The sequence below is a fragment of the Bufo gargarizans genome, chromosome 11 (genome assembly GCF_014858855.1).
Source record: "Bufo gargarizans isolate SCDJY-AF-19 chromosome 11, ASM1485885v1, whole genome shotgun sequence".
NCBI classification, from domain to species: domain Eukaryota; kingdom Metazoa; phylum Chordata; class Amphibia; order Anura; family Bufonidae; genus Bufo; species Bufo gargarizans.
Genome location: NC_058090.1, coordinates 4,198,182 through 4,212,922, shown reverse-complemented (window position 1 = coordinate 4,212,922; position 14,741 = coordinate 4,198,182). Strand labels below are relative to the sequence as shown.

General features: G+C 43.6%; 1 protein-coding gene across 1 annotated transcript in view; it reads right to left on the bottom strand.

Moving 5' to 3' along the window:
* CREB3L2 (cAMP responsive element binding protein 3 like 2) overlaps nucleotides 1-14,741 on the bottom strand; it is a 43,667-nt gene that overhangs the window by 13,292 nt on the left and 15,634 nt on the right. The window contains exon 2 of the mRNA XM_044271795.1: nucleotides 2,523-2,739. Within this exon, the coding sequence (XP_044127730.1) occupies nucleotides 2,523-2,739 (217 nt within the window). The remainder of the gene's footprint in view (nucleotides 1-2,522; nucleotides 2,740-14,741) is intronic.

Sequence of the window (14,741 nt, the reverse complement as noted above, 5' to 3'; positions counted from 1 at the left end):
TAGAATGGGAGAGGACAGTGCAATAATTATAATGACCCCTGCCACAGCAATGTATAAGCCACTCAGGGTCTGCAGAAAGCACAGTGACAACACATATAAGTAATGATCTTTCCATAAAATAACAGATCTAGTGCACCCTTCTTAGAACAAGCTGTCACGTCCCTCAGTTTTTCCACCTGGAAATGTGTGGATACATTTCCAGAGGGAATAACAGAGGAGTGGCACAATACACAGTTCTTATAAATGTTCAAAGCAATGCATGGTTTGAGCAGCTCTGACCTGCCAAGGATTCCACTGTTGAAGCACGGAACAGCTCCTTCACCCGAAATGGGAGCAAATACAGAAGTATGTGGAAAGAAAGTTTTGTCCAGCTTGTCTTTGTGGTAATCCAAAGGCTCTTTATTCAATGATCAATATAAAAACATTCAGGTACAAGAATGCAAAGTCAATGACTTTGCATTCTTGTGCCTGGATGTTTTTATATTGATCACTGAATAAAGAGCCTTTGGATTACCACAAAGACAAGCTGGACAAAACTTTCTTTCCACATACAGTTCTTATAAACAATGCTCCAGAAACGACATGTCAGAAGAGGTGAAGGGTACTCTTTAAATCAAGGGCCTCTCCCCGATTATGAGGATAAGCGGTTTATATCCAGCTACACAGAGCATGTAGTGTTTATCGAGAGATAGGTTTCATATCTTCATGAGGCGAACAATGGGATGACATTCAGAAACCCTGAAATGTGTCACACTTCTGGCTGACCCACATACTCTCACAAACCTCTACCACCATGGGACAAAGCACTAAGGACCTGACAGCCATCCAGCAAGGAAGGAATTAGACATTTGGCCTGTAAGGTGTGATCTTGACGTCAGCAGGACACACCACCTTATGGCTTCCGGGTGTTTCTGTCCAGAGACTTTAACCCTTGTCTGATCCTTCAATGTTCTTAGGTACAATATCTATATACATTGGCGGAAGCATCTCCTGCATTGCTTCTCAGGGAAAGTGTCAGGTTATCCAAACATAAAAGACCAGCTATACCTGTAATGTCTGCCCTTTCCCTGCCTTCAGCTCCAGGAAATAACACCAACTTGTTCCTTGTCACTAGCAAACATCACGGATGGTTACATTCTCCACTCACTCTGTCAAACTGATTTTTTCATTTCCTGATGTTCAAATGACCATGGGCCCCTTTAGCAAAACATAAAAAAGGGGCGCCAATGAGACCAGACTAATATTTACAGAGTCCAGGATAAGGCGCTGTTCAGGTCTCTTTCTTCAGTGTCTATTTGGTAATTTGCTGGATGTTGAATAAGGCATTGGTGTACATTTTGGCCAAAGCGTAATAAGCCACTCACCACGTCAAGGTCGCCTTCATGAGTGGTCCCTAACACTAGTTCCTACCTGTTATGGGCCATGACAGCCACACAGGGCAGAGTGCTGGTTGCAGAGTGCGATTGCATTTTGTGTTTTTGCGTTTGTATCTGTATTTCGCCATAGCAATCTGCACATGCATAGGGTTGTGCGGGCTGAATCCCCCATATTTTTTCTTTGTAGTATATATTGGAGGCGTGGCGATCTCCAAGCAGTCATGCACACCTGACCAGTTAGTATGCCCTGGAGGCTGGTTTTAAAGTCAGTATAAAACTGAGTCTGCTTATATAGCACCTACCAGTAGTCATTTGGCTCCAGGAGAAGTATATAGTGGGCTCAGCATGCATGTTGGATCCGATGAAAGCTGTAATGGCACCGGACGGGGTTAAAAGCAGAGCTTGGCGTGCATGCTGTACCTACACTCCCTGGACTTTGTGTGGCTGTCATGGCCCATAACAGGTAGGGACCACACGGTGACCTTGCTGTGGTGAGTGGCTTATTACGCTTTGGCCAAAATGTACACCAATGCCTTATTCAACATCCAGCTTAAAGGCAGGGCAGAGTGCTGGCTGCAGTGTGCGATTGCATTTGTGTTTTTGCGTTTGTATCTGTATTTCGCCATAGCAATCTGCACCTGCATAGGGTTGTGCGGGCTGAATCCCCCATATTTTTTCTATTTGGTAATTGTTTGACTACAGGAAGCTTACATTCATTATTTCACAATATTTCACCTCAGGCCCCGCTTATCACACCCCAAGTATAGGAGCCCTATATTCATTATTTCACAATATTTCACCTCAGGCCCCGCTTATCACACCCCAAGTATAGGAGCCTTCGATTCATTGGGGCCACAATATTTCCCCTCAGGCCCTGCTTATCACACCAAAGTATAGGAGCCTTATATTCATTATTTCACAATATTTCACCTCAGGCTCTGCTTATCACACCCCAATTATAGGACCCTTACATTCATTGGGGCCACATTATTTCACCTCAGTCTCCACTTATCACACCCCAACTTACAGCAATCATACCGGTGACAAGATCATACATGAGGCCAGAATGACCATGAGGTACTTGCAGTATATTCCTCTTACACCAAACAGCACCACCACCCCATACAAAATAATTATTATTTATACCATCACTAAAGTTGTCATCTGAAGATCCATGAGTGAAGGGCGACTGTGGGCGTGAATCTCCACATAGGGAGTAACTATGTTCTGCCTTAATCATGGGAGATGGAGAACTCGGATTATCCACTTCCATCATTTCATATTTCTCTGTCAGGAAAGGGTCCTCAATGAGTTGTCCAATGGCATCTAACAGGGCTGTGTCATCGAGGAGCTCCGAGAAGTGCTGTGAAAGATAAAAACAGAAGTTAGGCCTCTCATATTATTACTAGGCAACAATAGTATTACTCACATGACTAGGCAGGGCAGATATTTTGGGAACGCTACGACAATCACAGTTACTAACGTCCACCTCAAAACCGATTGGGAATCATTATCGTACAAACAAGGGATATCACCCAACTTTGCCAGACTCGTAAACATTACAATTTTCAATACATTGATACAAGAAGAGAGAGTATGGTAGTTACCCAGCATTTCTGGAGATGGATATAGTTGAGATATAAGATGTATATAATGACAGGACAGCACTACAATAGTGGGAAAAGACAATTTGGGACAGTGTTTATAGTTTGGGTGACAGGGGGTATGGGGGGATGTAAACAGGCCACCAGTAGTTCGGCCTAGACCTCCCAAGAGGACCACAGCAAGTGACAAGCATCACAGTGTAAACAGGATGACTTCTAGCCGAGTAATGTGAATACTGCAAGGGAAGCAAAAAGTTCTCTGTAAAACATCTTAAAGGCCCCATATAAACACAAAACATAAGAGATCAAGATCCTGGACCAATCTGGTAGCCGTGACAATACAATGTGCTCTGGGTACTCCTTTTCTTTGGTGACTATGTCACCACCGTGTCACTTATGATACAGACGACCCTACACAGGGAGATCAGGACATTTTAGGTTGTTTTTTTTTTTTCCTGAGCTTCCTTTTAAGTCGGTTCTGCTATTTTCAGCAGCTGACACCCTCCAACTTCCTGAAAAAAAAGACTCCCTGAAGTTACTGAAGTATGGTGGACACTAGTGAACAATGCAAGTATATGAAGCTATATCTCTGGAGAACCTTCTGGGCTAGGAAGCACTGCGGCATCAAATGTCCTCATGCATTTTCTCCTAGGAAATGTAGATTACAATCAATACGGCTGCCATTACTAGTAAGGTAGTAATGAACCCTGTAGAAGGCATACTGTCACCCAGCTTTCCCAGGAAGAGACAGAACTGCTGAATGACTGTATAATGATTTCATTGTTTTGGTGATGGGACGCAGGGTAGGACAGGATGCTACCAGGCCTCCCCTCCCTCCTAAGTAAACAACAGTCTCCGGCCCTCTCCCCAGCTGAGCACATCCCATATGGATGTCCAAATACAAACGCCCATTGTGTGTACAGTACAGGCAAAGCGGAGTGTGAACTTGTCATGAACCAGCCGCCCATCAGTGTGAAATGCCTCTGCAAACACATATGTACAAAGACGCAGTGCGGGGCTACGGGCATCTCCCATCAGCCTCTGGGGTGCGGACAGTTTATTTTTCTAACTGGTATTCAATGCAACAATTCAAAGGTTTGTACAAACCACTTACTAGGTCGTAAAGACACCGCCATAAGGGCAACTCTTCAGAAATGTCCACCAGGGGAGGGGGGCTACTGGATGAGCAGGCAAATCAGTGTCCTGATTATAATGACGGTGTCTGTATTTAGGGGGATATGGTCTGGGTTCTTCATTTATTTAGAGGGACTTTACTAGTTTTGTTGGTCTGGGGCCTATATTTGGGGTGTGATGAAAGGGGTCAAGTGCACTACTTGTGACTCAAAGCCGTACGTTTGGAGTGTCACATATAAATGCTCAGGCAATTTAAAGGGGTCATCAATATCAAATCGGTGAGGTCCAACTTCTGGCACCCCGGTCGATCTGATATCCTGAGGATAGGTCATCAATATCTGAAAAAACACAACCTCTTTAAATGTACTGCAATACGGTATCACACTTCTCGAAAGTTGTGAGTGTGCATGTATTCTCAATGGGTGAGAAGTCTCTGGAGGTGGCTTATCTCCCCAAAAATAAGAGGATCTTAAAATCCAACTGCTCTATGATTATCTCCCAGGGATTACATCTAATCCATGCCCCCCATCATCATCAGTACAACCTCCAGGAACACTTACTGCACCGCTATATTTTTCCATTGTACGCTGTTGATTTAAAGTCTAGCGTCCCTTTAATTTCTGAACGGCCCCTTTAAAAATGGAAAAAGGAGAGGGTGATCTGTCAGTTTAAATTTTATGAGACTTAAAGGGGTTTTCTGAGATTTTGATACTGATGACCTATCTTCTGAATAGGTCATCAGTATCTAATTGGTGGGGTCCAACACCTGGGACCCCTGCCGATCAGATGTTTGAGAAGGCAGCAGTGCTCCTCTGTTTTCCCTAGGCCAGCAACATCACGTTCATCATTCATGTGGCCTAGGAGCAGCTCAGTCCTATAGAAGTGCATGGGGCTGAGTGCGATACAGCTCTGTGCTTGGTGAGCTGACGGAAGGCCGCAGTGCTCACAGAAACGCTGGTGCCTTCTCAAAACAGCTCATCGGCAGAGGGTCCCAGGTGTTGGACCCCCACCCATCAGATACCGATGACCTTTACCCAGAGAATAGGTCATCAGTAAAAAAAAAAAAAAAAAAAAAAAAAACTCTCAGAAAACCCTTTTAACCCTTTCCTGCAAGAAAAGTAATAAAGAAAGAGACATCTGCAGCAGCGACAGAGTTAAAAGGTCAGATCCACAGAAGAAAAGTAAATCCAGACAGTTACGTGGAGTAACCACATATCCAGACAAACACTCCAAGTCTGAAACCTGATCAGTTTTCCATGACTCATGGCACATTTTCTGACAAAAAAAAAAAAATTGGAATCTGCAGGAATGTGGGGAAAGGCGGATAATGCCAGGATATCTCCTTGGAAACAGTTGGATCTGGCATATGAATGGGGTGACACTTTCTAATATACTTTGAGTGTCAATTCTTCATCACTTTCATGAGGTCGCTGCTTGTTGTCAGTGAGTGGAAACAAGTGACTGTGAACTGGAAATTGCAATTGAAGAGGAAAGGGATGGGAAGAGAGGAGGACGACAGAGACCATAACAGCCCCATGATGCCAGGCAATATGGTGTCCAGGATGAGGTTTGAGTACAGGCAGGCAGGGCCAGAGAGGAGAGATGAGGACCAGATGTTTGTGGCTGCTCATACTTTCCACATTGTGGATTACACAGAGTCGGGCAGCATTGCATCATCCGCACATACAGCCCCCATTCTCCCTCCTTGATAACATAGGCAGGAACAGAGTCTGATTTATTTTCCAGCCGAGGGTCCCCTGACCAAATCCACATTCTCATTACTGTGTCTACTGAGATCCTTACTGGCCATGGACCAAAGGGAGCCCCGGGCTCAGTGTTGACTAGAGCAGCAGGGGGCGAAAAGGAAAAGTAAGCAGCCCCTGGTAGGTGACCTGCCCCTCAGAACGCTGACAATCACCTGTCTTGGTAATCTCTGCACTGCCAGGTCATATGGTCACCCACGACCCAAGCTCCCATATATTAGGATGGAGTCTACCATGAGAAGGCCAAAACGGGACACATTTCAAAATATCTGTCACATACAGGTTAACCCAAAACAGAGGCCGGTCAGGTCATTGAGTTGGCAACATCTCAAGATGGCGATGATGCTGGAGTGGTAATGTCACCACACTTAGCCTCACCATGACTTGAGGACTACTTGTTCTAGCAGGTCAGCAGCCATTTTGTCCTCCGAAAAGATCTTCATACTGCTTTTTAATTTCTTATCGGTGGATGGCAGATGAATATGACTTATTCGCAAGGGTGATGTTCCCATCAGACTAGATACCCACTGTTTTTACAGAGCACTGGACAACTGTATTCACTAAATGGCCATTAACTACGTCCTGTCCTCCTGACGCCTTGCTTTTTCCCATCAGGGCTTCAGAAGAGTGTCATGACAGCGGCAAGGCTGAAATTGGCGCTTGCCCCTCATGGTGTCATTGAGATACGTTTTTATGTTATGGCCATGTTCCCCCCCCCCCCCCCCCTTCTCTTTTCTCTCCTTGTTTTTCTCCTCAGGTGAAGCTGGCAACTGGACGGCAGGTGATTGGCTCAGGAGGGTTGCTGTCCGGTTGCTGGGCTTAGGCTATTTTTAACCTGAATCAAGGATTGGCCAGGAGGTTTTGTGGCGGGAACTGGACCACTATTTAAGGCTGGTCACTCACCTGGGTCCTGGCTGTTGGAATCTTCAAGCAAGAAGGAAGCATCCCCTGCCCGCCCTCCCAGTTTATGTTGCGGTCTTGTTGAATATGGGGGGGGGGGGGGGGGGGGGGGTTAGTCGCCCAGTCTTTTGGGTGGACGGATATTAACTTAAGGAATTGTTAGGTATTTATTTAATTTAAACTCGGTATGATTAATTTATTGTGGAAATATTTATTGGTTAACCCCCAGATTTAATAAAGACCGCGGCCTTATTTATCCACAGTTGGTTGTCTGTCGTTATTATAGGAATTAGTTATCGATTGTGACACCATGGGACTAACTTACTGACTCCGAATTTCTACGAGCACAATCAATTCTATGTCACCCTGACTGAATTTTTTGAAAACTTTCAAACCCACTAGATGAGCATTATTATGGTACTGGAATGCAGTTCTAATCTTACCCTAGAATTTGGGAGGGCAGGGCGGGGGAAGGGGTTAAGCTAGCCTCTAAGCCTCGCCATATCACTGAACTACAGTTTTATATTCCAAGCCTAGAGGTACGTAGACAAGTCTCAGCGTTATCCAGACTCGCTGAGCGCAGAAATGCGAGCCCAGGTGTTACCTGGAAGGATAAAAGTACAAAGAGGAGGGGGGATGGCATGCCAGCCGAGGACGAGAGATACCTGAAGGCTCACACACTCTCTCTTTACGGAATGCTGATGGAATTTGCTTTTTTTCCTTCTAGGAGGACACAAAGCAAGCAAAGTCGACAAGAAGGTCAATTTTGCTGTTAGTTTGCGCCTTCCGACAACTTTGACAGAATGCATTATTTATTTATTTATTATACACACTTATATAGCGCTACTAATTCCGCAGCGCTTTACAGACATTATCATCCAACTGTCCCCAATGGGGCTCACAATCTAAGTTCCCTATCAGTATGTCTTTGGAGTGTGGGAGGAAACCGGAGTACCCGGAGGAAACCCACGCAAACACGGGGAGAACATACAAACTCCATGCAGATGTTGCCCTTGGTCGGATTCGAACCTAGGACCCCAGCGCTGCAAGGCACCAGTGCTAACCACTGAGCCACCGTGCTGCCCAATTTATCATATAAATGCAAAAGTTTCAGCTAAAGCTAAAGTTTCTAACTAATAAACTGTATCTTATTACATTGCTATATATGCAGTTATCTAATAGAGAAAGTGTGGGTTCTTCAAAGGTTGGTGGCAGCTCCTGAAGAAGTTTCATATCTGCCTTATATTATTCTGGAAAACTAGAACTTACAGAGCCATGCCCACAATCCCCCACAATACAGCATTGGCAAGTCATAGAGTGGGAGACCCGGGCTCAGTACCCCCTCTAAGTGCCATAGTGAAGAGTTACTCTGTAATGGTCATCCTAGGCAAGGGTTAATGTGACAGGTAAAATGTGGCGGTCCCCTTTGTCGGGTATTAATTTCATCTAAGATATGAAATCATAAAAAAATTATGATTTAATATTTTTATGAAATATGGAAAATGAAAAATGAAAAATTTTAATTGGCGGACATATAAACGCCAGTTCTTTTATTGATGAGCTCTAAAGTTAATTTGTGCAGCTAATGAAACAGGGTGCAATTAATTATACAAAATATAATTTATTATAAATACAAGCAGAAAACATGGCATTCAAATGAATACAAAGATAATATCAAAATTGACCATAAGATGGTGACACCTTATGTAAAGTCTTACAGCTCCTATCAGTCATCTTTGCAGTGGGCTCTATAATTGTAGGGCTACTTTCACACTGGCGTCTTGGCTTTCAGTTTGTGAGATCCGTTCAGGGCTCTCAGAAGTGGTCCAAAACGGATCAGGTTTGCCCTAATGCATTCTGAATGGAAAAGGATCCGCTCAGAATGCATCAGTTTGCCCCCGATCAGTCACCATTCCACTCTGGAGGCGGACACCAAAACGCTGCCTGCAGCGTTTTGCTGTCCGACTGACGAAACGGAGCGAGACGGATCCGTTCTGGCCCACAATGTAAGTCAATGGGGACAGATATGTTTTCTCTGACACAATCTGGCACAATAGAAAACGGATCCGTCTCACGTTGACTTTCAATGGTGTTCAAGACAAATCCTTCTTGGCTATATAAGACATAATACAACCGGATCCGTTCATGACGGATGCATGCGGTTGTATTATTGTAACGGAAGCGATTTTGCCGATCCATGACGGACCCGCACAGACACTGCAGCAGTGCTAAACTGCAACATTTCTTTAACGTGGTGTTCCCAGTTATAGCAGTTTATTTACACCATACGCCATAAATGCCCGATGGATAAGGGTCCCAGTGAATGAAGATAAGGGGGGGTCCAATGACTTCTATCCACCTAGTCCCTCACCCAGGTGCACTCTCCATACAGTTCACACAGTGTCACGGCAGCACGGTGGCTCAGTGGTTAGCAACATCTGCATGGAGTTTGTATGTTCTCCCCGTGTTTGTGTGGGTTTTCTCCGGTTTCCTCCCACACGCAGAAGACAGACTGATAGGGACCTTAGATTGTGAGCCCCATTGGGGACAGCTTGATGCTAATGTCTGTAAAGCGCTGCAGAATATAGTAGCGCTATATAAGTGCATATAATAAATAAATAAAATAACCCCCCCCCCCCTCCACTGAAGCCCTGTGCAAATTCAATACATGCTTAATATGGAAATACCCTTTTAATTCAGCACCAACAACATTTAGGAGCTGCTTTATCAGATATTCTGGATTATCAGGCAGTAAATAAAACTCGCTTGTAAAGTTCGAGAACCTTCATGGACACAAAATCTGCAACCATAAAAAGTTCCTAATTCACATAATATTGTGGTTCTTTGCTGCAGAAATGAGTACCGGATTATCAAATGCCAGATTAAAGGAATTTTACTGTGTGTGTGTATACTGAACAGACTTAAAATTCCAATGGCCGGATCTCTAGGACCTCGCTGCACACAGATGAGCAGGATTTTGTCCTTGATCAGGAAATCAGTCTCTTGTGTATGGAGGCTGCCAGGTCCAGCCGGCATTAAACAACATCTGGAGTCCATCACAGGAGAACCCCTCCCAGCAAGGAATGACTCCAGTTGGCCGCAAAGCTGGGGGTGCGACATTCAAATAAAACAATCACTGCATAGACTACCGGCCTCAGAGACACAGGGCAGAGGAGTGCACATTATTTGGGGGAGTTTCCCTTTAAATTCCCTATGACTAGATAGATAGACAGAGTGAGTCAATGGGGGAGATTTATCAAACTGGTGTAAAGTTGCCCATAGCAACCAATGATTTATATATATTTTTTTTTTTTTGCATTCCCGACCTTGATCAAGATTTTGTGTGGTCCTGGACTGCCCCGAACCGGTACAGCAGTAATATTTAGACTCTGTATAGCGCTTTTATTAGATAACTTTATATATGGAACCATTGGTAACTGTATGTCTGGTATTAGAGCATTTACTTTGGTATTACGGGATTCTGCTGCTTAGGTGGTTGTATGGAGATGCTGATATACGGATATCATACTGTATGGCGCTTTAGAAATTGACCTATTGTATGTATCGTATGATTACAGTGAACCATTTCGCATGGGGGAGACTGCAAACATAGCGGATATGCCATTCAGAGCTATAGGCGAGCCAAAACATTATTTTTTTTTGCAAGAACTGTAATGACGTCACCCAACTTTCTCAGACATTCAGCTAAGAAAGGTGTGAACAGTTTGAGGCCTCCAGTGCAGCCACATTATAGAGATCTGCTTTCCATCAGTGTTTCATGTGTATAGTGGCGCTGCCATCATTATAGGCCCCAACCAGTAACAAAACACGGGCCTTGCGGGGGGTGAAGTGTTAATTACGCCTGGAATGAATAGGCCTACTGAAAGCGGTTTTCCAGGAACTTTACTCATAAATGCGGTATCATCTTCCACAGGCAGCGAAGGATTAATTGGCGATATTTGTAATCCCTGCCTAGGACGCAGCAGGGGCTCCAGCGGTGAGCTAATGAACATCCAACCTGCGTCATTAATAATCCATTTTATTGTTGGTTAGAGTGGTTTCCAAGAAATGGGTAAACAGCAGTATGGCTGCCAATCCAGAGGTTGTTACCTAGCTTTCCCAAGCCCCTGAAAGGCAGATCTATTTATATATGAAAAAGCAGCATGGCTGTCCTACAACATAACTAGACATAGTTGCCAGGGCTCTAGGAAAGCTAGGTGGCAGTCAGAATTTGACCACTTTCGGTGGTATAACTAAGTGTAAGAGTTGGATAATTCTAATAGCATAGAATAGGAAGCAGTGACCCATTACAATGACAGGACACTAAAAACGGATAGGCTCTACCCTGGGGTTAAAATGGCTGGTCACATCACACCATGTTCTTCCTAGAAAACCTTTTTGCATAACACTAACACCCTCATGTATGTAAAGCTGTGGAAAGAAAAACAGAAATTCACCGCTCCTGAGGTGTATTTGATATAAACGCACAGTTCTATACAGTCATATCTGTAAAAAATGTGCTGGCCCTTTAAGAAGGCAGCAAGTATTGTAAGCCAGTCAGCAATTATCTGAACTTTTGGATTCCATGTGTGGGCTGTTAAAGTCCACAGCGGGTCAGAATGTAAAAAACAGAAACGAGAAGCAGACTTACTCCATATGGGGCCACAAAGGGTGTTCAGGGGAAGACGATGGAAGTAAAGGGGTACCAAAGCTACCATGTGCCCTCCTAAGTGGCAGAAGAGCCTTAGGGCTCTCTGTGAGGCACCAGGGCTCGGGAACAACAAATTCAATTTCTGCTTACAAAGGGAAAGTTTTTAAAGACATCATGATTGTGATATCATCAGTCAAACAAATCCTTAAAGGGGTTGTCCATGTAAAAAAATGGATTACAGGTTGTCCTGCTGCTGGTACCTCCCACAATAAGCCATAAGCGTTGGGGGCAGTATTATATATTTTATTTACTTGAGCAATGGCTGTACTTGCGTGAAACGTGACAACTATTCTGATCCTGACATATATTCAGAGCAGCTGTCACTTTCCTTCTATTCCTCATATACAGTGCATTTATTGAGTAGAGGTCCACAATAAGTACATGAGAAAGCTCCTACAAAGAGTGGGCTCTATCCTGAGGCATGATGGGAACACATTTTTTTTACCGAAACCTATTTTTTAATAGGTCTGTAAGGAACTTTTATGGATTATAGAAGTTTATAACAACTGGGAGCCGAATTACTCTTCAGGCTAAAAAGTTGTTTCTTATGTAGTTTTTTTGAGTCGGGGCCAGAAGTAGATCCAGAAGAAGTTCTCCTTTTTTTTTTTTATTTCTCATTCCCCCTGAATGCACTCGTGGCTTTGGCTTAAAGGCTTACATTTTTTTTTAATAAAAACATGTGTGATTCCAGCCTTAAAAAGTCAATACAGCAGTATCTGTGGATGACAGCTACATGTCATCTGGTTATTGCTGTATCTGCAGAATCAGAGCCAAATCCAATACGGTTCATGGTGACCTTAATTTCCTATGTCAGAGTCCATAGCGGAGGCGCAGGGTTGCATAATGGCCCTTTAGCAGGAATTCCAGATTGAAAACAGACACAACCAGGTATGCAGTGAACACCGTTAGTGGTAGGGGGTGGGGGATGTATTACAAGACACCCAGGTAAAAAAAAGTGGACTACTATTAGGGCAGGTTGAATGGATCATCAACATTGAAGCATTACAAGTGTTAAAGGTAAATTGTAATCTGACACCATAAACGGGTAGACCCTGTCCCAGAACTTGATTGTTCATGCATGACAACCTGATGGGAAACCAATGGGAAATATAGAGACCTACAATCTCTCTTAATTAATTTTGGGCCCCATGAACCAGATGCACACAGGGTCACTCCTTCCATTATCCCCCTATAAGCCCCAACAGAGGCTCAAATTTTTGTTCTTGTGCAGGGCCTCATTTAGCTATCTGGCCTTACTCTACAAGCGCGTGTTTTTAATATTTCCCAAAAAGTACAGTAACATTTCTGAATAATTTAACCAAGGACAACAGTTCTAGTGTATTCACATGCAAAGGAGTTTTTACTTAAGCATCGGCGTCATTTTTCTTGGCAACTGTCTATAATGGTGTTGTCCAGTTTGTCAGCCCTTAGAGACCCCTGGAGCTGGCCAAGGATTGAAAGGGCTTACAGAAAATGGTATTAATGTTGAGTCACTTTGCATATGTCTAGCTAGCACGATGGAGTGCAGTGTGAAGTTTCCAGAAAGCCAAACGTCCTGTGGGCCAAACTGGATGACTTAACCAGAAAAACAAACTATGGTGGGGCCTGGATGTGATCTGAAAATGCAGCCACAAAAAATTAACTCCCTCTGCTCTCAAAATGAGAGGCTTTTTAATAAAGTAGGTTGACTAATGCCAAACAACAGGGACTTTATTTCTAGAAGATACTCATAGTCCTGCAGATACATCAGCCTCTGTTGGGTGATATGACCATGCTAGAGACTTTTCATACACGTTATCTACAAATCTAGTGTCCATCTCTTGGTATCCTCCATCTTCAGCTGGGGACTCAAAGGACTCAAAGATTCCTTCTAGGGTTGGGCCGTCAACCCCAGACAAACAACCCATGCAGATTTTTTTTTCAAAATGGAGACTGACCTTAAAAGTATATTACTACTATGATGCCACCACAGAACCCAAGAGCGGCAGTGCTTTATATCGTTTTATAGATGCATAGTCAATTTGAACACTTCTGCAGAAGCTTTGTGAGGATGGCAGGCTAACAAAAAAGAGGTCTGCCAGACAGACATAATGCATTCCTCATGGAGGAGGGGAAGAGACTTTCATGGAGCCAAACACACCTCATCTATTGTATGCCACAAAGCCTGCTTGATTTGACAATGTAACTATAAAAGGTGTTGTCCACTTTTTTTTTTTTAAACCAAAAGCAGGACCTGTCAAGGGAACTATACTTATCAGTTCCCTGTCACTGGGTTTCAGTTCTGGGGTCCTGGCCAGTCCCAGCATGTAAACTTAGTTCAGGGATGGGGTCACATATGCCCTGCAGCCAAAGGCTCACTTCTGGGGCATGCAACCCTGTTCCTGAAGGAAGTTTACATGCAGGGATCGAAAGTGCTGCAAAGATGGAGCTCGGGATCCACTGAGCTAAAACCTAGTGGTAGGGAAAAGGTAAGTATAAATTGCTTGACAGGTCAACAGGTGAAGATATGAGGAAGATTTAGAGAAAAAAAAAAAAAAACAACATGGACAATACCTTTAATACCTAGGCACTACTTTCTAAATTTCATTTAAAATGATATCAAATATAAATAACAAATTTACAGTCCATGTTGTAACTGGAGTTTTCCAAAAAATTACATTACAAAAGTTATGCACAATTATTTTGTGTGGCCAGTAATAACTGTTTGGGGCCTGAAGTGACCTCTCCAAGGGCACCCTACCGATTTCCAACTAAATATATTATAGTACAGGTCTATGTAACAGGACTTGTTAGCATAGAGAATGTGGAGAAGATTTAAATGCCAGGCTCCTAATTAACCTGCCAGGTACTGCTAATGCCACATGACTAATCACCCAAGGGGAACTGACATTTCAATTGTCTGTCACTGAACTAATCCCATTCAGTACGCCAGAGTGTCTGTACACATGGAAAATGTCAACTAAAGGGAACGCACGTGGACACTGACGTAAACATGGAGCGTGAAATACATACAGGAGACCACACACTCTTGTTTGCCCCTCTGGGCAAAGTACCATGAAGAGTCCGCTTTATGCTTCCAAAATGGTTGTTGAAAACACAACATTCACAAAAAACTAAAAAACTAAACAAAGGCAAGTTATGGTTATGAAACACATGCCTGACTTAGTAGAAGACAGAAACCCACAAGTTGTCCACCTAGAATCAAGTGCAAACCGGAGGCCTTACAACTACTGTGCAGTTGACAAGATCACTG